At 42.5% G+C, this 24,650-nt stretch overlaps 1 protein-coding gene across 1 annotated transcript in view; it reads right to left on the bottom strand.

Moving 5' to 3' along the window:
- Positions 1–24,650, bottom strand: part of LNPK (lunapark, ER junction formation factor) — a 691,124-nt gene that overhangs the window by 552,053 nt on the left and 114,421 nt on the right. The window contains exon 2 of the mRNA XM_078681527.1: positions 18,829–18,919. Coding sequence (XP_078537653.1) covers positions 18,829–18,855 — 27 coding nt within the window. The 5' untranslated portion in view covers positions 18,856–18,919. The remainder of the gene's footprint in view (positions 1–18,828; positions 18,920–24,650) is intronic.

Genomic DNA, 24,650 nt, shown 5'->3' with positions numbered 1-24,650 from the left:
ACATGGCGCCCAACGTTTGGTAAGGCACTAATTTAACGCTAGATTCTAGAGCAGTGTTCTTCAATCTTGGGGGGGGGTGCGCGCCACCATCCCAGGGGGGGGCGCAGAGTCCACCTGAAAATCTGACCTTTGTTGACTTGTTTTTCCTCTTTTCCACGTCGCAAGTTATCGCCCATTTAAATGGGGATTTTTGATAGGCTGCTGCACCCGCTTTCTACAGTCAGCACGTAATTAGGGTGACATCAGCTGGGATTGCAAGAAGTGTCGCGAAATTTGCGGGTATAAAGCTCCTGCATTTGCTGCCTTTTCTTTCTGGTTTCCTGGCAAGGCTTTCCTACGTTTTCCGACGCCTTGCTGTGAAATACTGCTGAAATCTGCACAGCTAAGAGGCCTTTCTCAAAGTCAGAGGGGGTCTTTTGTTGGGCTGATGTTAGTCTGTAACTGAGGTGTTGGTCACAATGCGCGCCTAGTAAAGCCTCCTCGCCCACAGCGCTTTATCTGCGCATAATGGCCGACCGCGCGATTTTGACACTGCAATCAATCAATATATGTGACAACAATATCAGCCCGCAGTGGCGGCCCAACCCGGCCCGCCTTAGTGTTGATGCCTCACAGTGCAGTCTGGCAGCACTGTGAGGGTTTGAAGCAACCATAATTTGAGAATAAACCTGCACTGCTAGTAGAAGGCAGGGAGGGAGGCTGGTTCTGGAAAGCGCACACAAAAGCACCCCCTGGTATTCCCCCTGATTGAAACTGTCCCATTTGACACACAGCGCGTGGCTGCTCATCACGCACTGTAGAGGTACAATACAATGAAAACTATGGTTTTGATTAAACTGGGCGAGGTGAATAGGATATCCGCGTATTCACTACCGGTTTCCACATTACTCTGAAGGGTGGACTACAGCGGTAAAAAGGTACTTACTGTAAGAGCAGTGCTGGTTACGGTACGGGTCAATCTGTCCTCTGGCGACTAGCAGTGCAGGTTTAAAGTAGAGAGATGCACAGTAAACTACCTGGCTGCACAGTTAGTATTATAGGAGGCTGGAGACTTAATGGTAGACTGACAGGATATGAAGAAAAGCAAAGGCCAGTGTTAGGGGAGTGGGTGCAGTGGGTGATCCTATGGTCGCTAAGGGACACAATGATGGACTAAAAAAGTGTAGCTAAGTCGTGAAGGTGGCTCCCCTGAGGCTTGTCCGGTGCTCCTGCAGGCTGAGCAGCACTCTGAATCGACGAGTCAGCCGATTGTAGTGACACATGAATTATAATATTTTATTAGCAGGAAGCTGAGATCATTCGCGCTGGGGCCTCAATCTTCGTATTTGGTACAGTCAGGTCCCAAAGTGCCCTTCTATTTGCAGCAATTTTAGGATCTTCTTAGAGTTTCTGATTGCTCAAATGGCTATACTTTCTAATATTTATATATGTGTTCCTCTTCAATGCTTGATTTTGCTCGCGAGAAAGTGTCACTCATAGTCGTTGAATGTCACTCATAATTTCACTGAAATGTTCAAAATGTCTCACATAAGCAATCTGAAACCTTGGCAGCTATGCGCATTGCTGCACTGCCGGTAACCAATTTAGCCTGTCTGCAGGGGACCTCATTGGTATTTATACATAATACATATGCAATCTCACCAAATGCAAACAAACCACCTGCACACGCACCTGTGCAAGGTTTTCAACATGCTTTTATTCTGGCTGGCGCGGCCTTCATTAGTTGCGCTTCCTGTTGCATTGCCATGATATGTTACACTTTCACTTTCCGGACAAGCAAGAGAGCGACACTTAAGTAATTGACCGAGTGATCGCTCACGGAAGAATGGACTGCTTGGTAGAGAAAATTGGGAGGTTATGGAGGATATTTACATGGCAAAACGGATGGGTTATAGGTCGCCCTCCAAATGCAAGTGCCTCAAGACATGGCTCCGCAGGGCAGGTGGAGGACAGGAGCTGGCACTTATGTCCTGGATGCAAAAGGGCCGTCCTGCAAAGGGGTTATCATTCACCCACTCAGGGACCCTTCTGTGCTTGTCGGATTTCAGTGCTGGGCTGGAATGTTTCAGTCCTACATCAATCACTATTGCACGGTTTGCATAGGGACGGTGTGGAGCTGGCAATGATGTTGGTTTTGCCTCTCTTGTGTGAAACTTGAGCCAGATAGCTTATCTTGCTTGAACTGACATCCATCACTAAAAATAGTGCAAAATTACACAGTGGCAAATTTCGGATAATCCCTCTCGCAGCTTTACATTTCAAAAATGTTGCTGGTGGCAATAAAATGTCACACAGAGTAAAGAAAAGATCATTATACCAGGTACCCAAAATAGGTCTATGGGAAAAATAAAGTACTTTTTGCAGCATTTACTTCACAAAGGGGCTTGTGAAAATATATGGTGGGAAAACACACATCTGTGAAACTCATTAAATGCAGGCTGTTCAAGAATCAAACAAAAATTTGAAGTGTGTTTTATTGGGTAAGATTTAAGGACCACATCTAAGTCTCATTGAAACATGTACCAAGTGCTATACTTAATCATTAAGTATTGAGTGCTGTCACACACTTTAGTGACTTCTTAAAAGTTTCTTGTTGCTCAACTGGGTGTGATTTCTGATATTTATGTTTCCCTCATCTTCTTTGCTTGATTTTGCTTGCGAGAAAGTGTCACTCGTAGTCGTTGAAATGTCACTCATAAGACACTAATATTATGAAAATGTCACACATAGCAATCTGAAACCTTGGCAGCTCTGCACTTCTCAGGAAACCTGTTGACTTTGAGAGTCCCACACATGGAAAACCAAAAGATGCGGGGGCAATGGTGCGACGTGTACAAGGTGGAATGAGGTGTTAGGGTACACTTAAGTTAGAGTTCTTCAATCAAGGGGGGGGTCCGCCACCATCCTCAGCAGTATCGTCTTACCCACGGCTGTGAGAAGACCGTTTGAAGAACTTTTGCCGTACATCCAGGTCAGTGGTAGTTTTATGACCTGGCTTTTTTTCGAGTTGTGCTAACGTAGATCTTTTTCGAGTACGCTCTGATCCTCAGTGCATATAATTATTCCCAGTACAGGTGGCCTGCTGTCTTTCACAGTCTTCTACCGTGCCTTCGTTTTTAAGGAGTACACAGCACATCGTTGTTTTGCATTATATTGGCAGTTCCTGCTATTTGCATGGCTCCTGAGGAAGGGACACGAGGTCCCAAAATATATTGGGCCGAAGGTCATCAATCGCCACTCACTGTGTTCAGATCATCATTGATTATCATGAAGCAATGCTAATTGTATCTATCTATGGAACAATGTTCACATTTTTGCCTTATTTGAAAACAAATGAAAATTAATGGTGATATCAACATGAGACTATTGTTTTTATTATATTATCCATAAAATTGGGCTAACATTTGCTAACAAGCCGGTGTAACAAGTGAAAACTTTCCCCCAGCTGTGCACAAGTTTTTTTCTAGACTATCGTCTGGAATAACTACACACGTTAATGTTACATGAGGGATTGGCAGCACTCTGACACCATGTAGGACGCTTTAGTTTGATTCTTTTTTTCAAACAATTCATTTACGTTTAGGATTATTGACTTGTACTTTTGGAGTGCAAGTGACTACCTTCCATTTGTTATCAATAAGTCATGTGTAAAACAAAGCATCTTTGTAAAAACAATTTTATCTTGGAAAATGTTGTTTTGAGCTGTGTAATAAGCCTCTGTCATTTAACCACACCCACTCACAAACCTACAGTTAACTAAACGCTTATTGCGTTGAACATTATTTGCCGGATATGGCCTGGGATATGCAGATGGCGGTCAATTATGTAGTGTACCGGATTCCAGAAATTTCTGTCAGTTGGTGAGGGGGGGCTCGACATTTCAAAAAATTCAGCTGGGGGGCTCAACCTAAAAAAGTTTGAAGACCTCTGTTCTAGAGTAACTCAGTCGTGCTTTTCACAGAGGCCCCTTTTCCCTGTACAATACTCCAAAAGACGTCTGGAGTGGGTAAAAGGATAAAATATCCGCCATTACTGAGTAGAACAAAAATCCTATGTATTAGTTTTTGGTTTGTTCAACATTGAAGGATACAGTGTTCCAAAAATATTGTGCACCTTATCTTTGATTCCTTGAAACTTGCCTTGCAAGACTTTCAACAAAATGTCGAATAACGACAACAACGCAACCGGTGGAGCTGCAGTAAATGCAGCCCAACCGGGTTTAGACATTACAGGTTTCCAACAAGACGATGCGGATGTTCTAATCATCCAGGAAAATGTACGGAAAACAATAGCTATAAAGCTTATAGAAAATTGCCTATCACCGAGAGGTGGTAGGGTAATTTTTGTCAGAGGCACACGAATATCGGCAGACAGAGGTATTCTATTCATGGATTATCTTCCCTGAAGCAAATCCAAGAACACATGTGTTCCACTTCTATAAGATAGAGGAACATTCAGCGGAGAACATTCAGCGGAATATGTTCCTTTCGAGGACATTGAAATTCCACTAACTTACCAAGAGCATCAGCTCTGGTTTAAAGGCGCCCTACAACATCAAAATCACATTACCAGGCTCGGTCCACTAGGTAGACCAGGAGCAACATGGCCGGTACTAGCCAGCTATACACCACATCCTGACATTGAAAGAATGACAGATGTAGAATTATTAGCTCAGCTAAAACAATTAAAATCCATAGACAATTAGTACAATATGTCATGCGGACTTTAACAGTCCAACCTGCTATAAGAATTCCACAGCACACCCCTCATCAGGGGAACACAAACAAAATAACACCACAGACCATACAATCGGTCATTGGTAAATTACCCACAAAAAGTAAACAAATTCCATTCTGGTTAGCTCAAAAAATTATTCAAATAGAGGCAGTATTTCCCGATAGAATCCTGTGTTTCTCATGAGGTGTACTAACAATCTGTTAACCAATGGAGATCGCACCACACCTGGAGGACTGTGACACTTGCGGTACAGTCTGCTGTAATCTACACAAAGACACACGGAGGTCCATCCATGGCGGTAATACCAAACTTCCTGAAACAGATTAAAAATGAATACGGGGCGGAGCCTGCTTTAAATCTCGGTATGAAGTTACTGAAGGATTTCAAACAGGTCTCAGCTATGATATTAGCTAATATTAAAGGTGAAGCAGCATCCATGGCAATCCGCCAAAAACTAAAAGAACTTGATGTAACCAAGCAACCATACGAACTGGCCAGAATAATAGAAAAATCATATGAAGAACTAGGTAGAGATAGTTCGGGCTTTACTGGTTTCCCTCCCGAACTAACGGAAAATCCGGAAAAAGTTTTTATTAAAAACAATCTTACCACTCCTAAAAAGAAGTGGGAAAATACTAGACAGACACTTCCTAAAGAGAAGTGTTCTCAATCCAGAGGTAGGTCTCCTCAAAAGGAGCCAACTGAAAAGAGGTACAACCTCAGAAACAGGGATAATTTGAGAAAACCCGATGGATATCTATATACTGATACACGTTCCTCTCGTACCTTTCAGACTTCCTCGCAGAAATCAGAAAGAAGAGGACGATCACAACACAAGGAAGAGCGCATGAAGTCCAAAGACGATCAACACGTTAAGAAAAAGAAGAAAACTCATTTCACCAAAAAGGTAGAAAGTCTTAAAATCAGACATGCCGAGGATCTTGGACACAATTTAAGACCTCGGAGTGGGCCCAGACAATGCTGGACAGTGCAGCAGAAGTTACCATAGCTCGAAAGATCCTGAAGGATCATCTGGAGACAGTGGACCTGAATGAATACATTCAAGTTTAAACTGCCGATACCAGGGTTAGTGTACCCCATAAGTTATATGAAGTAGCACTCCAGATAGAGGGGGACATAACTAGAAAAATAGGAACACTGTTTTGGGAAAAACTATCTAAGGGTCATGACAATCCTTCCGGCTGAAAAAGACTGGTCACCTGAATTTGTCAGGGATTGACCACATGATGAAGAGATTATTATGCCAGCCTTCTCAAATCACATTCCTATTCATAAAAAATACACCATGCCAGAAAATGGGCTGTAGCCCAGGCTCCGGCATTATATAAAAATCATGTGGGATGGGATGAGGACTCTCCTCACCATAAGATCCAGATAAAAAAAAAAAAATCAACCTACTGCTCAGAGGCAGTATCCAGTTAAGCAAGAAGCTAAAAACAGGTCAGGGAGATCCTAGATCAACTTAAATACCAAGGGGTGATTGAAACATGCACCTAGTCAATGCACAATCCTTTCTTTCCTGTCGCCAAACCAGACAATACATATCGTCTAGTTTTGGACTACAGATATTTAAATTCTTGTTGCAAAACCTTTGCAGTACAAAATGCACACAGTGCAGCACTGATGAATAATATTGTGCGCAAAAAATATATAACCACATTAGATATTTTAAACGGTTTCTTCTGTCAAAATATTGCACCTGAAAGCAGGTATTTGACCACTTTCTCAATTATGGGAACACAGCGTCACTTCTGTCGTCTCCCACAGGGATTTAAGAACAGTCCAGGGTTGTTTTCAGCCAGAGTAACAGAGATACTACAAAGGCATTATCTTATGCCGATGATATCCATCTTACAGACGATAATACCTATCTTACAGACGATGATTTGGACAAGCACTTGAAAGGGTGAACACCATAATACTTGGCTTCGCCTCGGACGGGTACAAATTGAATATAAAAAAATTTAAAATAAAAAAAAAAAAATAAATAAAAAAAATAAAAAAAAAAAAAGAATTGCCCACCTCAACGTCCTATTCCTAGGATACGAACTTTCAAGTGAAGGCAAAAGCCTGGCAGCAAACTTTTTAGAAAAATGTGTGCTGCTGCAACCTCCAAAAACACTGAAAAACCTACAGTCCGGTCTAGGATTCCTGAATTTCTGAAGAACTTGTATTCTAAACTATGCAGAAAGGGTTAAACCTCTCTACTAATTAATCAAACAGGAGTTCAAACCTGCTAATTGGACTCAACAACACAGAAATTCTGCGTTCAGAGCAAACAGACATGTTAGCAACAACCCGTTTACAGATACGCGTAAACGTACGCAACCTTGTAATCCGAATCATCCCAGGATGATGCGGATTCACGTATCTAACCTTTAATGAAGGTGAAAAGGTACCAATAGCTTACAAATCACACTTTTACACACAAGCAGAAATGAAATTCACTTCAACAGAAACAATTTTGACAGCGGTTCAAACTGCAATAGCAAAAGAGAGCCCTTGCACAGGGAAAACGCATAATGGTCGTTAAGCCGTTACCTGCCTTAGAGGCAGTGATAAAAGTGAGCATTCCGAACGCAAAAGCTTTACATCAAAGGTGGATACAATGGGTTAATTATCATGCTGAAATAGACGTTGAATACGTTTTTGACCCCTACTTGAAAACTCAGGAATTTCTACAATACGAACAAGAATGTCCTCTGCTCACTGAGATTCTGCCTCTAGAACATTATGGATGTATAATGTATACAGACGGATCAGCACAGCCCGCAATTGGGGGAAAACAAGCTTATAGTGCAGCGTGTGCGATTGTCAAAGGGTGCAGGCGCAATGGTAAATTCAGACCTATGGTCACATAAACTCAATCTCGGAGACTGTACAGCTCAGCAAGCTGAACTACAGGCTTTCAAGATGGCGCTTGAAAATACCTATTGCGAATTCCCCACACTCAGTGTGCGATTCGTATTACTGCGTCCAATCTTACAATGAATACTTGCAGAACTGGTTTCAAAGATGCAAAAGGTGACACTATTAAGCATAAAATGCTTTGGGAACAAGTAGTTCTATTACAGAAAGAACTACAAAAGACTCACATGATCCATACACTGAGTCATCAGCGTGATGGTGTTCACGTTGCAGGGAATTCATTGGCTGATGAAGCCGTGAAGGCAGCTGTGCAAACGTAGCTGCAATCACTCAAAAACAAAAATAGACAGCAAAATAATGCAGGCCGTCGCCGCTTCCAATAAAGACAGCGGTAAAATGTTAACAAAAGGCTTTCCACTCAAGTGCTCATATATAACTGATGCAAATAATGTTCCTTTTGCTTGAATTCCTGGAGTAGGGGATAGAGTAATTCCAAACATGGAACACAGATTAGGACTAATCTTAGCAGCATATGAAGGGCTCGCCTCTGCACACGCAGGTGTTTTAACCACAGTGTCATTATTAAAGCAAAGATACTGGTGGCCGCGCATGAGGAAACAGACCCGAAACTATGTTTTGGAGTGTGAAATCTGCCAGAAAATGAAAGTTTCAACAGTGAAACGCCTGGCGCAGACGCCTCTTCTAATTTCAGATAAACCATTAGCATGTGTTTACCTGGACCACTGTGGTCCCCCTACAGAGGGATGGCAACTATAAATATATCATGGTTGCATTGGATTCCTGCTTAAGATTTATCTGGATGTGGCCTAGGCGCTCGGCTGACGCCCGAACTGTTATAAAAGATTTGCGAGTCTTTATAGGCACATACGCAATCAGCACGCTACATTCGGACCAGGGTCCTGCTTTTAGCTCTCAAGCTTACAAGAAGGCCACGTCCAGTTTGGGCGTTGCATTACGGTTTTCAAGTCCATTCCATCCGGAGGGAAATTCTGTATTAGAAAGAAAAAAATGGGACATAAATTAATCTATAACAGCTAGGGTATTAGGCTCGGGTGACGGGTGGGTCAAACATCTAAAAAATGTCCAACGTAGTCTTAACAATCTGCCAAGAAATTCTCTGGGTGAAATCACTCCATATGAAATACTTTTTTTGGTACTAGAATGATTGTCGAAGACCTCGATCGTCATACTTCAGTGGTAGAACAAAAACCCTTTGATATTAAAGACCGTTTGGCTGTTTTGCAGGACTTAAATGAAACAAGAAGAAGTCTAAGCAACACCATACAGAAGCAAACAACCACTGAAGAAAAACCACCTGTCCCAGCAAGACCTGTCTGGATTCCAAAAGATTGGGGATCTGGTCAGAAAGAAAATAGCGAATAAGAAGGAATGTGGGCCTTCTTACAGAAAACCAGTACCTGTACTAGCAATCCACGGACCAAGAACAGTGTTACTGCCACCCCTTGCTGGAAGAAAGGCGAACCGGTTTGTATCAATTGACCTGGTAAAACCACAGCATGTGGCCGATAATAAGTAGTAGGCCCAGTGGACTCCAAAGATGTAGCAGACGACCATATCTTGCTACCATCCAAGAGGTTCAAACTGAAAGACTCATCACCTTTGAAGAATTGGCAGTGAAAAAAGGACTATGCAACAAAGCATGGAACTTATGCCTCTTGAAACGCAAATAACAGTTCATCAAGAAACTCCTGTCTACAATTATGTAGCATCTGACTATACTAATATGTCAAGGGAACAGGCAACTCCAGCGATTTCAAATAATCCGGATGCAATACCAACAATTGACAGAACTGCCTCTGGCTATTTCATCAACTTTGATACCTTTTCTGAGGATCCCAGTGAGCCCGAAACATCGCCAGCTAATAAAAAAACTTGAGGAAAAAAGAACCTGAACTTTTTCACCAGCTTGCAAATACATATCTGGTTTCACCATGGGTTGAATTTTGGACTGTGTTAAGTGTACTTTTTCTCCTACTTTGGCTCATTCTGGTTTTAAGTTTGGGAAAGCTGATAGATGGAAAATATAGTAAAATGGACACAGCAAGTAAGAACATCAACTTACTCCTGAAGCCACACAAATCATCTCATCGTAAGCAAAGAGACCGGTCGTCAATAAATATCACAGCCGTTCCCCTACCAGGTGGTATAGCATGGGACAGAACTGACTGACATTTATGGTCCAGTCAAGCTGTTGACGATTTCACACCAATGTAAGGTTTCCTTGAATGATTTTGTTTCACCCAGTACATTTTCTGATGATTGGGACTTTGAGACTGTTAATAACATGATGGCAGACTTAGAAATGTCAGCAAAATTTACAAAACATGAATACTTAGAAGGTTCATCAGAGTATGAACAAATGTAGTGTTTTAATCATTATGGTCATAATTTTTTGCACAAATCTGCAAACCCTAGAAATGTTTTAACTTCTAATTAATGGGAACATTGTCCAACGCCACCAAAGGGTAGCTCTAGAACATTTTATGAAAAATGTCCACCCTGCTCAGGTTTTAATATCACAAATCCAGAAACATTTTACTTTAAAAATAATAAAAAACAGGAATGAAAAGTATGTTGACTAATACAAAGCAAATTTATTCTGTGGCCTTTTATGCTCAATTGTCCACATTAGGTTTTGACTTTTGGAAAGAGAACATTGAGACAAAAACTGTCTGGGGCACAAAAGACTGGCAGGTGCAAGGTTTAGAAGCCATATTCAGGGCCTGCATCATCCCAGAACAAATACTGTTCTTAAATTAAACTGTACAGACATCTTGTCTTGGCTAAGATAAAAGACTTGAACAAACCGTCCATACCTAAACCCAGACCTGATAGTAGTAGAACTACAGATGAGGAGGTTGACGTAAATTATATTTTACAACAAAACAGAACTAATCCTGATTGTCGAGATAGATTCCTGAACAGGAGACAAGGGTTTACAGTAACTAGGCCAGATCCAAGATATGTCCAGAGACAACATCCAGGGATAATAACTTACAGTGTAGGAAAACTGTGCCTTGAGTGGCTACAAAATTCTGCACTCCCAGACATAAAACACTTAACTTTACTTAAAGATGGCACTGATTTGAGCGAATTCTTACTAGGACCTCGCAAATCACGTCATAAACGTTTCATATACGTCGGTATTTACGCTGCTTATGGAAAGTCACGCAAATGGAAACTGCAGAACGAATACGAGAAATTGATTGTAGAGGAAGCTCTCTCTGTAGTTGACAATGGGTTAACAACTCGGTCATTCAGAATGTATTCTTTAGACAGCATTGTATCCTCTACCATAGACATAATGGAACAGGACTTGCTCATGTTATAACATGGACAGTCTCAACTGCGTCTAAGGCTGCTAGGCTGGATGTTACAAAACCTTCGTTCAGGCGATGTGCCTTGGCGTCTAATCAACACCACATAATTGTTTACTGGATTAAACATTACAGATAAACAATTATCTTTGGCACACAGGGGAGCAGACTATACAGTGCTGAGCATAGAAAAAAATGAAAAGATTACCATTAACCGTTTCTGAGAAACCAGCAGTTGAATGGATAATACATGGCACCATCATGATACCAGTGACGATTTTCCAGTTTCAGTATTGCTTAAAACACATACCGGCAGGCCTGTATGAAAAGGTTGGGTAAAGGATACATAAAGCGACCTGCGATTTACCATAGACACACAAATGTTGGAGTGGGGAAAAGTAGGTATCTTAGTGGTAAAAATTGCAAAACCACACCGAGCGGTACACTTCTATGTCAGGGTATTAATTTACATTGAGCCTGCGATGGTTCTTCAACCAACTTATCGCTCCACCTGCAGGGTTCCCCGGCAGCAGTGATAGATCCTATTTTTAGGCAGCTTTCCAATGGGAGCTACATAAGGTTGAATGATCACAGCTGTTGTGGAATGATGTCAGGAATAGCCTCTTGTTAGTGTGTAAGCCAGAGTCACTTGCAGTATGCAAGTATTGTTTCCAAAAACTAAGACAAACGGGAAGTCGCCACTATGGCCTTCACTGAACAGCTCTTCTATTCGAATTGATACTTTAAGCAGAATGAAAGCCATTCTTTTGCAAAAAACTGTGCCACTGACCTCGTCCAGAGACGTATTATCTGCAAGTTGCAAGGTCCTCTGCAGAGATTCATGCCCTATAATCAACAAACTGTCCCATACATTTCGCAGAAATGTTAGGTCGTATCTTAAACATGTCTGATACCAGTGGTATTGTACATGTATTTAAGAAGTTTTTTTCGGGACCGTTAGCACCCTTTGCAGCAGTCCTAGGCATTTTTCCTAACTTCGTGCACTCTGTGTTCGGCGGCCTGCCTCTCGTCTGGGGACTCGTAGCAGGGATACTATTTATGTTCCTTCTGCTCCGTTAAGGCAGGCCCAGTCACCAGCGATACCCAGATTACCATGGAGAACACTCTTCTGGCAATGCAGTATCGTGAGCATATAACACAGATTCTTGGCTTGGCTCGTTTAAGAGATCTGAATACCACCTGGCTCCTTTCATTCAGACCAATCTGGCAAGATTGCATTTTACCTGTTCTACAATGCCTGCTTTGTGGAGAGGAATGCGTGTTGGATATCTGTCTAACACTTCCATAAGCATTGCCAACGGATGTTGGCGCTTGGTTGGTTCGGTAACGGCTCATGCATTGTGTTGTCCCCAGCGGCTACCAATCCTGGTGACGGCATTCACTGAGGTCTCACCAGCAATTCCAGCCGACACTGAGATACGTGGACCAACAGGCACACAGGTACCATCTACTGCGAGCATTGCTAATGCGACTGACGCGGACGGCGATGCTTCTCATCGGTGTACGATTGATCTACTTAATGAAGTGTTTCAACTTTCACCTACTGTGGTAGACTATTTCTTTGCCAGCTTAGAAGATTTAATGTTTTCTCCTGACACAGAGAATAACTTTTGAAATTAGCACACAGCGTTCTATCAATTTTGAATTCGACCTTTGTATTTTTCAAAACAAAAAACAAACTTCTAACTTTGGAACTCTTATTTTTCTACGAGTTGATATGACTTTTTTCCAAAAATGAACTTTGGCACAAAGTAATCTGCTTAAAGTAGAACTATTCTTAGAGAACCAAAATTCTTTGAATACTTCCTAGAAACAATATTGACCTTCTCCACAAGCCAACACAGTTAATGTATATCCTGCTATGGGATGGTCTCGATTTCTTTTTTTTTTTCTGTAATTAAGAGCCATTTCATAAATGTAATTTTCATGATTCATTCAGTTAGCATTGCCAATGTCATAGCCAATGTCATATTATATGCTTACAATGAAATCATTGCTTTTAAATGCATACAGTACAAATGCTCATTTTATGTGTACAACCATTTTCAAAAGCATTTTGTGTGGGATTGTAAACACATGCTTTCGATATGTTTTAGTGCTTAAATGTAGTAAATTTTGAACATAATTAAGTGGAGTGGGTGTTGTGTAGCATTTTAGGACCCTAGTGTAATTTTCCCGATTCATGCCCTTATATAGGTATAGAGAACCTTGTCCTTATATAGGCATAGAAATCATAACCATTTTTAGACATAGCCCATGCAGTCCAAATACGACATGGCTACTTCCACTAGCTCCGAAAATCCACAACGATTTTTTGGAAAACTCTGCTACAGCAGTTAGGGACTTCCCCTTGCTTGAATATTGATTTGTCCAAGAACTCATTGAGTTTTCATAGAACTGAGACTCTTTGATGACGTTATTATGTCCACCTTTACGTCAAACTCGGCACCTTCAAGGTATAAATATGCCCACCACCTGCCCAAGCAAACACACGGTGGTTTGGAGCAGTTCAACTACCTACTTGCCCAATGCATCTCGTTACAGGAAGTGCCGAAAGAAGCCGACCCTCCAGCAGACACACAGAGAGATTGTCTTTTTTCTTGCCGAGAAATCCAGCTCCAGTGTTTCCAAGCTCCCCTTGCGGGATTTTGGGAAATAGAGTCCTGAGACAGACCTCCTTCATTCTAAACCAAGGTACGGAGCTGGTTAGACCCCAAGAGAAATCTTGGATAGATTCTTGGCAAAAAGAATACTAAACTTATGCTACACCACACTTACTTCTTCCCTCGTACTAGATTTCGGTTAGGTACATCGGGATAGGCGTATTTTAGAAGCACCAGTTGAGTACTTTTAGTCTTTGTTATTTATGTATGTATTTTATGGCTTAGAAACCTTACCATGCTTTTACAGTTTTATTTTATAATACTCTTCCTGCTGTACGCATTATACTTTACAGCCAGTATTAGGATTGTAGCAGTTCATTTTTTTTCTGCATGAGAAAGAAGACTGTAAATAAATATTTTTATTGAAAACACCCGTCTCTATTCCTCTGCACCTCTTGTAAAACGAAGCATGTACAAATGACTAAGTAAAATATCTATCTATTGTTTCCACGACTCTGAAGATCCGTTTTATTCTTGGGGAAACAAAGTTGTCATGTTTATGCGGTTGTCAGAAACTAAATCCCTTCTTGTTTATTCGAGAAAGTTTCTAGTGACCTCCAAGCTAGCTGGCACTCACAATTAAGTTTAATATATTCGATAGAGACCTAGTAGACATAAGTCCTACGTCAAATCTATAGGATATATTATTCCAATGCGCAGAGCCTATTGGGAATATAGGATCCACACTACAGTAGGGTGTGTAACCTGCTAAAATAGGCCATTTTGCTCCCTCATTGCGAAGGGAACCTAGTTCTAACATTGTTCTAACACATTGTTCTTGCACTCTAGAAACATTAGTTGATTAGTAAACGACAGCTGTTCGTGTCCAAATTCAAGCACAAACACAACATTCAATCTTCCCAGATAATAAGTGAATCAGTGTGAGTTGATTGTAGTCAAAGATTTCTTTTATTATTTTAGAGATGAAATGGTAGGTTTGGAAAAAGATCAATGATATAAAGTTACCTAATCCAGAAAAATTATGTGATTTTGAAAAAACTGTCAAATGCATCTTAAGGGCAAAAAGTAGCAGAAAATACTAAGATCAGGGAGACTATGAGAGAGTGTCCTTCAAACTAATCAACTACTGTTTCTAGAGTGCAAGACCAATGTGTTGGAAGTAAAGCTTACGTTTAGTGGGTTCCACCCATCTTTCGCAAGACGTATGAAAGTCACGTCTTGCGTTTTGTGCACCTAGGCCACTCTGCAATACTATAGCTACTATACGCTACTATAACTGGTGCTTGTTCTTTTGCCTTGAACTTTCTCTCCTTGTTCTAGTTCCAACAGTGTTCCTTGTATGTGGTAGGGTGCCTAAAAAACAACTTTGGTGTTCATGATATGTTAGTGGTATTTCTAGAGCTTCGTAGGCTGTGTAGTTGTTTGGAACCGCAGTCTCAGTGTAAGAGTCAAACTGTCTTGTTCGTGCATCTGCTGCTGGGAATGTAACCCATGAATAGAACACCTCTGTCCTGAATGCTTCGCAGGCCTCAAACACGGAGGTAAAGTCTCCACCCGCAAGGGGCAATCCAAGTAGTTGCAGCATCTGGGTAACTGCATATCTGCAGTTTACTGTTATGTTAATTGCTGCATCGTTTCCATCAACGAAATTAATATGTGGATATCATATATGGTACCACTGTGGGGTGATCCTTGGGAAGGTTCATGCTTGAACGACCAAAAGCCAATACATGGTGGTTTACCTACTCAGCTGAGGATGATTATTCCATAACACCACAGATGTCTCTGAATAAGAGGCGAGTAGGGAGTTTAAAAAAGAAAACTACTCAGGCGATCCATTAAATAAGAATCCAAGCTATAATGTTGGTGACATTTCAAAGGGTTTATACTTTCTCAAAAAAAAAAAAATTGTACGCTTTTTGGGCAACATAAACGTCAGGCTTTTGCAATACCGACTCCATGCACACCATCCGGATAGGTTGGCCTTAGTCCTGGTAGCTCACAGTACACCATCTATACCCCAAACCTGACAAGATAAATGAAATATGCAAACTTAGAGCAGGACAACCCTGACTCCCTAAGGAAATTGTGGTAACATACATAAATTTATTTCGTTTGGTTACTCATGCATACCCAAGAGGTAGTTGGTTTTGATCTAAGTCAGAGCCAAAAAGTTGATGAGGACCTGATGGTGGCCCAACGGTAAAGGTTTTGTTCGGTCAGACTTGGACCGTTTGGGTGACTGGATGCATCAGGAAAACTTTAAGACAACCTCAGTCAAAGCAGAGATAAGTTCAGATTAGTCAGACACCGGTATTGGTGAAGGTTCCTCCTCCCCCTTTGCCAATGGCATTGGGTCTGTGGTTGCATCAAAAGGACCTGTGCATATTAAGAAACCAGAACAGAAGTCTGCGCTTAGGTAGGTGCGGAACCCCAAAGGCAGGTTAAAGAGACACAACCTGCACAGAGAACAGATCAGCTGACAGTAACTAGACTAGAAGTCCTTGTGGATCCTTGGGGACTGATGGCACGACATGCTATTGACTTCGAGGGGGTGGTTTCTTCCTGGCTTCGCTTCTCAGACTCAAATAGCCTTCATGTTCATGAGGGTGCATTCCTCACATGGCATCAAGAGAAGTTTTCACAGTACACATCTCTCAAGGTGTATGGCTCCAATATACATATCTTAAAAAAAAAAAAAAAAAGTTCCTCATTCGCCTAATCCTCATTCCCATTCCTTCCTTTTCTATCCTTGTTTATTTTAGGTGCTTCATCTTCATATGATACTCATATACAGGCACCAATTGTGTTGAAAAAGCCGGTTTGATTAATTACAGATTGTTGAAAAATCAGGTGCTCATGTAATATATTTCAATTGATACCATGCCAGGTAACTGATCCTCAGTCCTGATGATCCCATATTTTTACGGGATGGAAACGTAGTCGACATACGCTCTGACCCAGTACACTATGTTTTGTAGTATTTTTTATTTGGGTGCAGTAGTGTTTGACTTACTAAGAAGGGACCTAAAGGTTGGTCACTACTTCCTTGCCTGTAAATGTTTATATGTCTTTTATTGTCAATTTGTAACACCAGGTTTTCTGTGCATTATTGTTTTTTTGCCCACCTCACCGCCATCGTCGGACAGCACAGACTCAGCATAGTATCCTACACAGATGACACCCAGCTCATCCTCTCCCTCACCAACGACCCAGTCACCACTAGACTCCAGGAAGGAAGGACGTTGCATCCTGGATGAGAGGCAGCTGCCTGAAGCTAAACTCTGAGAAGACAGAGGTCTTAGTCTTTGGACCCTCCCCCTCTTCATGGAGCAACACCTGGTGGCTCACCGCCCTCGGCAGCTCTCCCACCCCCACAGACCACACCCTAAACCTCAGCAATGTACTGGACTCCTCCCTCTCTATGGCCCAACAGGTCAACGCTGTCGCCTCCAGCTGCTTCAACCCTCTCTGCATCCTCCGAAAGACCTTCAAATAGGGTAATTAACATTTTTGATCAAAACTGTGCTAATAAATTTGAATCTGTTTATGGGACTGATGTTTTTATCCAGTATTTCATTTTTTGTTAAGGGGCCGTTGTCTCTAGAATTACTCATGTACCCTTGGTCCCTTACGATCTTTGTGTACATATACTAACTTTGTTATATTGAAAGCATGCATGGCACGCTTCAGATTCAAACAAGGGGGCACCATTCACAAAGCGGTCGTCCCACGAGTGCAGATGAGGCTGCATCTAAAATAAGCGACTGCCATTATTAAAGTGAACATGGGCAGGGCGTGCTGCAAATGCAAACCAGAAGCAGCACTATTGTTATGTGCTCTGTCATGCCTGCTTCAGCACAACATGAATTAAATAAATAGTGCCTACCTAACTGCTAATGAAAGCTAGAGTGTAAGGACACATGTAAGATGGGCTGTCCTTATGGGAGGTAACAGGAACAAGGGAGGTACTAAGGAGGGTCTACTAAGACTATTGACAATCAAAAGCCATCATTTACAAAGGACAGGAAGAGGAGCCAATTGTAAAGATGGGCGAAGCTTATTGCCTATAGTATGAATAGAGCATGTCTCCGAGACTGTGCAAGCGCTGCCTAGGCGAGACCTAAAAATAAGATGTTAGTTTGATGCAACGACTACAACTGCCCTGAATCCCTCAAGAAGAAACCATGAAGGACTTCGTCTGGAGAGAGTCACTAACCTTGTAAAACCATAATTAATCCAAGAAACCAGCCACAGGAATACCACATATATATGTTCTGGACAAAAAAGACACAATTTGCCTCTAAATTGAGTCATATGATACACCCTTCAAGGACGGTAGTGCAAATGATTTGTGAAGAACTATATACTCCTCTAATGAAAACCATTAAAGAATCAAACAGTTCTGCACAAAACGGTCAGTGTTAACCAGGATTGTGGAAAAGACTATAGAAAAAGTGGGAAATGTTCTCCTTCCCAAAACCCATTTAAGAAATAGGTCACCTTAAAAGGTGAGACCGACACAGCAATCCTGAGACAAAAACCCAGGGTATGGCATTGAAGCAGCCCTCCTCAAAATACCTTAATGCCTGCAATGAAGGAGACATGCGGTATTGTCCATATAGATTTGAGGTTAGCGTTTCAAAAAGGAATATCGAAAATACCCAGTTCAGTTTCCTTCGATTTGTTTCCTATCCTGGCAAACATAAAATTAGTCAACGCTGCCCAATTGTGGTTCATTCTGGTGTGCAGTCACCCAAGGATGGTGTTAAACACAATGGAAGTCAAGTCACAGCTCACAATGACAATATCTGGACAATTGTGGTTGTTAATTAAAGCTGGTTGCAATGAATGTATGCAACAGGTTATGTGTGAGTGCTCAAGCATAGTGCCAATCTACGGCGTTCCTGGATAAGCCAGAGAAGCGTTTTACACCAACAATTGCAGTCAGTTTTCAGCAAGCACAAGCAGAACATGCACAGCAAGGGAATTAAAATATTTCCGCTCCTGAAGAGAAGGATGGAGTTAAATTTAAATCTTAAATCACAACTCAAATCTGTTAATTCCAAACACAAAAATACAGTATCATACAGATTATAAAACATGTTTATCAAAATTATTTGCCTCCTATTTCTACAGTGGACATGAACACATATGGAGTGATATAGGTATCCCAGCAAGTAAGGGCTGTTACTTACCCTCCACCGTGAAAGAACTCCCCCCATTGTTAACGGTCTTTGAGATCAGTGATGAGAAAAGGACCGAAAAATGTTTAGACGGTCTTCACACCTAGAAGAAAACATGCACATATTAACAATTATGAAATTACACAGTGCATTACATTTTCAACCTAATATTTCCTTCCCTTTTTAGGTCTCGGCTAGAAGCGCGTGAAGCGCGTTCTCGCCAGAGAACTATAGTCATCGGCTCAGCCGACAAGGAGCGAAAGTGGAGACAAGAGATGGGCACGCGCAGCAGGATTTGGTCGCGCGCTTGAACACGCGCTTGCTGTGCCCATCTCACGTCTTCACTTTCGCTCGTTGGAAGCCTCCAGTTGCTCGCGCCGCTAAGACCGCCTCCCCCTGCTTTCTCACACGCACGCAGACACACAGACACACACACGAGCGCACCTAGACGCACGCACACACACACAGACACACCACACCTCTACCCCCCCCCCGCGTCGCTCGTTTATTGAAGCTAGTGCTGGACGCCCCGACGCTGGGAAGGCAGCTGCTGCCTTTTAATAGGGGAAGAGGTATTTTCTTTTTCATTTACAGCGACATTCTTGCGTGCTGACTGAGGTCTAATCCGCACCTATGCACCCCTGTCCCTCTCATTATGCAAGTAGGCGGCTAAGTTTCATGAAGTACAGGAGGCCGCATGACCGCCAAGGGGGATAATGTTCTGAATCCTGCAGCCGCTCAAATTACCTGAGGTGGAGCACCGCCAGACACTCATGCTGTCCACAGTGCTTTCGGATTAAAACTATGTAACTATGGCACTTCAGACCCCCGTTCCTCAAAAAAATATATTTAAAAAAAATAGGACCCCTAACACGCCAAAGTCACCTTTCACTTGTAGGTTAATTCTCATGCAACGAATTCCATCCCCATAACAGGTAGTCAATTCAGCAAATACTGACGCGCGAATACAAACAATTGAGAATATCAAAGAACATGTTCCCGCAGGCTGCACAACATTTAGAAATTGCAAGCCACAGAGGAGATAACGCCGATCTGCTAACAAGTGGTTGCCAAATTAACCCTAAACGCAAATTGCACACCGACTGGTTTCAGAAGGCTATTAGTGACGCATTAAGATTGCAAAGATGATGGTCTCCATGGGAAATCGACCGCCAAAAAGCCAGGAGGAGGAAAGGTGGTACAGTAACACACTGCTAGGGTTGAATGGTCTCTGGATAGCTGGAGGCTGGCGGCCTGCCCCGACCACCCCCCCTGCAGGTATGACCAGGGGAAGCAGCGTCGGCCGGGGCTGGAGGCTTCTGTGACTGGCGGGAGAAAAGGAGCTGGGGTTAAGGGCAGGAGAAGGCAGAGGTCTTAAGCGAGGAGTATGAAGATATGGATGGGATGGGACAGGTGAGAGAAGGGGCAGAGGGAACGAATCAGATACGAGAGAGTGTCAGTCTGCAATGCAACAGGTTCTCATGTAAAGCGTTCAGATACCTTCGGGTCGAGTTTGCGCTACATAAACTGCAAACAAATACAAAAAATAAGAAATGAAAGTGCTCGGACAAATAAATGGGGGCAACAGACTTTGCATGGATTCATGTTCAATAGGTGAATGCCTCATTAGTTCAGCAGGTTCTGTGGCACCAGGGCCCACTGCACCCCATTTACGGATGTCTATTATCCAATCAAGAGGTAGTGGGCGCCGTTGTTTTGTTTACATTAGATCACTCAGTCAGCACAGGGTACTTTTACTGCACCACTGGTGTTTTGAAGAGCAGACCGTCACTGAGGCACTGTCCCAGTGTTTAAACGAAAATAAGGGCCATTGCTGACGAGCCCCATCCAGGCCGCCCCGCTATGAATTAATTGTTTTCACTGAACTGGCTTGCTACAACCTGTATTGAGCCAGGAAGACAAAGTGCAGGCGTGGCATGGTTTCCTTATTGTTTATATACTGCACTGCCTAGATTACCTCAACAAAGTACTGTGCAGGTGGTAGCCACAAAAATACAGTGCAGTATTATCGTACGAGTAGATCTACCAATCGACACAGTGCTATGAGACCCTGTTTAGACTGAAGTAATTGCTTTTTATCCTCAGTTGTTGCCGACGCCAATGAATTCGAAGCAAACCCATTTTATATAAACAGCAATTGTGCTAAAAATTATTTTTCAAGCTGGTTATATGCATCCCTGTGGTTCCCTTTCAGCGGAATTGTAATTTTGAATGAGGTGGCGGCTGAAGTTCTTCTAGGGATCCCCTTCTAGGGGGAAGTGAAAATGCAGCATTTGCCTTCATTCCCATGTCTTACCTGAGGTTAGGAAGCAATGATGACAGGGCTCTCCCCTGAAATTCAATGAGGGCCTAGTTGGGGAGGGGCTGCTGATTACTTGTTCTTCATGAGCACTGCAGGTTTGGGAGATAGGAAGTGTGCAGGGCAGGGTTGCAGTTTCTACTGCTCAGCTGTCAAAGTTTCTAGGTAGGGTTTTTTAGGTCTCGTCTGCGAAAAGCGCGCTCTCGCCGCGAGACTATAGCCATCGGCTCAGCCGACAACGAGTGGAGACAAGAGATGGCCACGCTCAGATTGAGAAGCATTGCAGAGTCGGATTCCAACGCGCCTTGGGATTGGGTCGCGCGTGTCGACGCACGCCTTGGGATTTGGTCGCGAGCGTGAGCTTCTACCGTAGACAGCTCACGTCACGCGGCTTGTTTTTTGTATGCAATTATGCTCTTCTGAGCAACGTGACCCGCTCATGTGACTTACAGCAGCTGGAGTGTGAGTTGGCAGACCTTAGTTCCCGGACTGGCTGGTGGTCCTTCGATTTTATTTTTTGTCAGATAGGTGGGCTTGGAGCTCTAGTAGGCCTTTTGCATTAGCCAAACTCCTTTGTCATAAGAACGGACGTGCTACAGGTAGGCTGTGTTTTATTTATTTATAAGCTTTCACTTTTATATAGCGCAAACTTTACCCGCAGGTATCAGAGCGCTTTAAATCAGCATGCTTATAACAAGCAAGACTAGCACTCTATATTACTGCCAACTTAGCTTAGCATAACCAACAGCTAACCATTCACAAACAATGTTTATATACTAATTGCAAATTAAAAAAAATTCATGCAAAGCATTGTCATTTACAATGCCAGTAACTCAAACTTTAATGCTGCGAGACCTATTGCTTTGCAAATGTTTTTTTTACGTCAAATAGACTGGCAGTGCTCATGAGATAGGTCGCCCTAAATTACTCAGTGCTGGAGATGTAATTTCTTCGTTTAGACATTTTTATTGTGAAAAAAATACAAAGCGAAACAAATGAACCATTTAAAAATAATGGTTTCAAAGTTAGGACATCAGTTTCCAATTAGTAACTGAATGATATATAAAATCGAGTAATTCACCAGTAAAAATATGCAATTGTCAATACATTATTGCAACTATTATCTCGGGTCGCCAAGTTATCAGAATGGCAAGTTTATTTTAATAATGAAACTCCAACATGAAGACCCTTAATATCAGATTTTATAACAAGAACTGGCAAAAGCAATAGGTTTATCCTATGCGAAAACTATTAGCTTTGTTAATGGATTTTTTTTACATGTTGCACAGCAGCCCAAGCTACAGTGCAACATGGCTGAAAGTAAAATTAAAAAAATTAAGTAAACAGTGATGCAGCCAGCATGGACTGCGTAATTTTTTTTAGATTTTTTTACACTTCAAGTTATGTTGTTAAGAGCACAGTGGGTTAAGCAATACGAGGTAGCAGGGTGGAGGGGGTGTTTTGGGTGAAATCAGTTAATTGGAGAAGGGGGGGGGGACATCATTGGGAGGGCGAGAACATGAACAAAACAGAAGGGGGATTTAAGCAACAGGAGGGAGGATGGTGGGGTAGACAGAGCCTGAGGGCGGGGTTTGGGTTAACCAAACCATAGAGTGCTGGAGGAGGAACGGAGAAGATACACAAATCGTGACAGATTGAACAAAAGTGGGAATTTAAGACACTAACTGTTAAATCACTGAAAAAAAGCAAAAATGGTTACTTCCGTAACTGGCCTCCGGGATGAACTATTTGCGGTTTCACGTGCATTGGAGGCCCCAACTCCTAGTAAGATTGTAAAAAACCTTGGACTCAAGGTAGACTTTTAACTTAATATGAAACACAAGTTCTATCTACAACCGGCACTTGTTTCAATATGCTACGATTACTGAAGGCTTTGCCACCCCTCCCCCTGGAGGCCAGAAAGACCCTGGTTCAGGCTCTTGTTGTGAGCCGGCTGGACTATGGCAATGCTCAGCTGGCTGCTGCCTATAGAGACATTATTGTAATAATTGTAAAAACTGCAAGTCCTATGAAACACAGTAGCACAGTTGATTTGCAACCAACCGCCACCGCCTCTGCGCCTCTACAAATGACTACATTGGCTCCCGGTAAATAATAGAGTGGTATTCAAATTGTGCAGCCTAGCCTATAAAGCGTTACAGGGTAAAGGTACCATATAACTCAGCCAGTTACTGAAACAATATCAACCCCCACTAGGAATTTGTATTCCGGTGAGAAGGAGCGATTGGTGGTCGCTCGTATTCCACATGTTAGATGGGGTGTCAGATCCTTTGTCTTACCCTGCAGCCTCCCTTATTTAATAAATTACCTCTCACAGTTCTCACCTGCAAGGATTACAGTAAATTCAGGAAAGCTTTAAAAACTGCACTGTTTTAGGATTCAGACTCGGTGCAAACTATCTTGTACTCACTGCAGCAAACTATCTTGTACTCACTGCAGCAAAGAGATACCCAGATTGGGGTGATTAGAGCGGCAAGCATATTAAATCATTCATTTATTGCAACCAGATGTGCACTGCAAACAGTCACTTGCAAAAAGTTTTATTTAGAATACTCGATAAATCAAAACCTTCCCCGATCCTACTTTAGGAGTGGCATTAATGTATTTTTCTGTTCAAGATAAATCACAAGATATTTAACGGAATTGGTTACTGTAATGTAATGGTGGAGCATAGATCTGTCACTTAATTGTTGTAGTAAAGCAAATAGGAGTTATATGCCACCTAGTAACTTGCATTAAAATGCAATCATTGGTAACTAAAACGAAATGAGTTACGCTTATCAGATGATGCCGCACCAAAGACTTAATGCTCTAGGACTAGGTCCTGGACTTTTTTCACACAGCACTGGTTTTGTTTGCTGTAGTTCAGCTGATGAAAACCAGTCAGTCAAGGGAATTTTAAGCGCGATACTCACCAGTGAGGGTTTCAAGGCGCGAGGGGGGTAGCTCGGTTCAGTAGAAGAGCCAGGTCTTGAGTGTCTTTCTGAAGATGTTCAGGGAGGGGGCGCGTCTGTTGTTGATCGGGAGCTCGTTAAAATCTTGGCCGCGATGTAGGAGAAGGTTCTTCCACCTGTCCTGGGTCTGCGCATGGTTTTGGCGAGGTCGGCGGTTCGGAGGTTTCTCTTGGGTACATGGAAGGAGATGCTCTCGTTGAGGTACTGGGGTCCTGTGTGGTGGAAGCATTTGTAGGCATGGGTGAGTATCCTGAAAATCACTCCTCAATGGTGAGCCAGTGGCGATTACGCTGGTGTTGAGTGATGTGTTCGTGTCGAGGGATGCAGAGGACAAGTCTGGCTGCGGTGTGTGTACGGCCTGGAGTTTGTGCAGCTGAGACTTGTTGATTCTGGCGTATAGGGCGTTTCCGTAGTCCAGTCTGCTGGTTATGAGTGCGTGGGTGACTGTCTTCCTTGGGGGGGGAATCCATTTGAAGGTCTTTCGGAGGATGCAGAGGGTGTTCAAGCAGCTGGAGGCGACAGCTTTGACCTGTCGGGCC

Source organism: Lissotriton helveticus, chromosome 3_1, assembly GCF_964261635.1.
Source record: "Lissotriton helveticus chromosome 3_1, aLisHel1.1, whole genome shotgun sequence".
NCBI classification, from domain to species: Eukaryota; Metazoa; Chordata; class Amphibia; order Caudata; family Salamandridae; genus Lissotriton; species Lissotriton helveticus.
The sequence above is the reverse complement of the archived record's forward strand: the minus strand, read 5'-3'. Positions and strand labels throughout refer to the sequence as shown.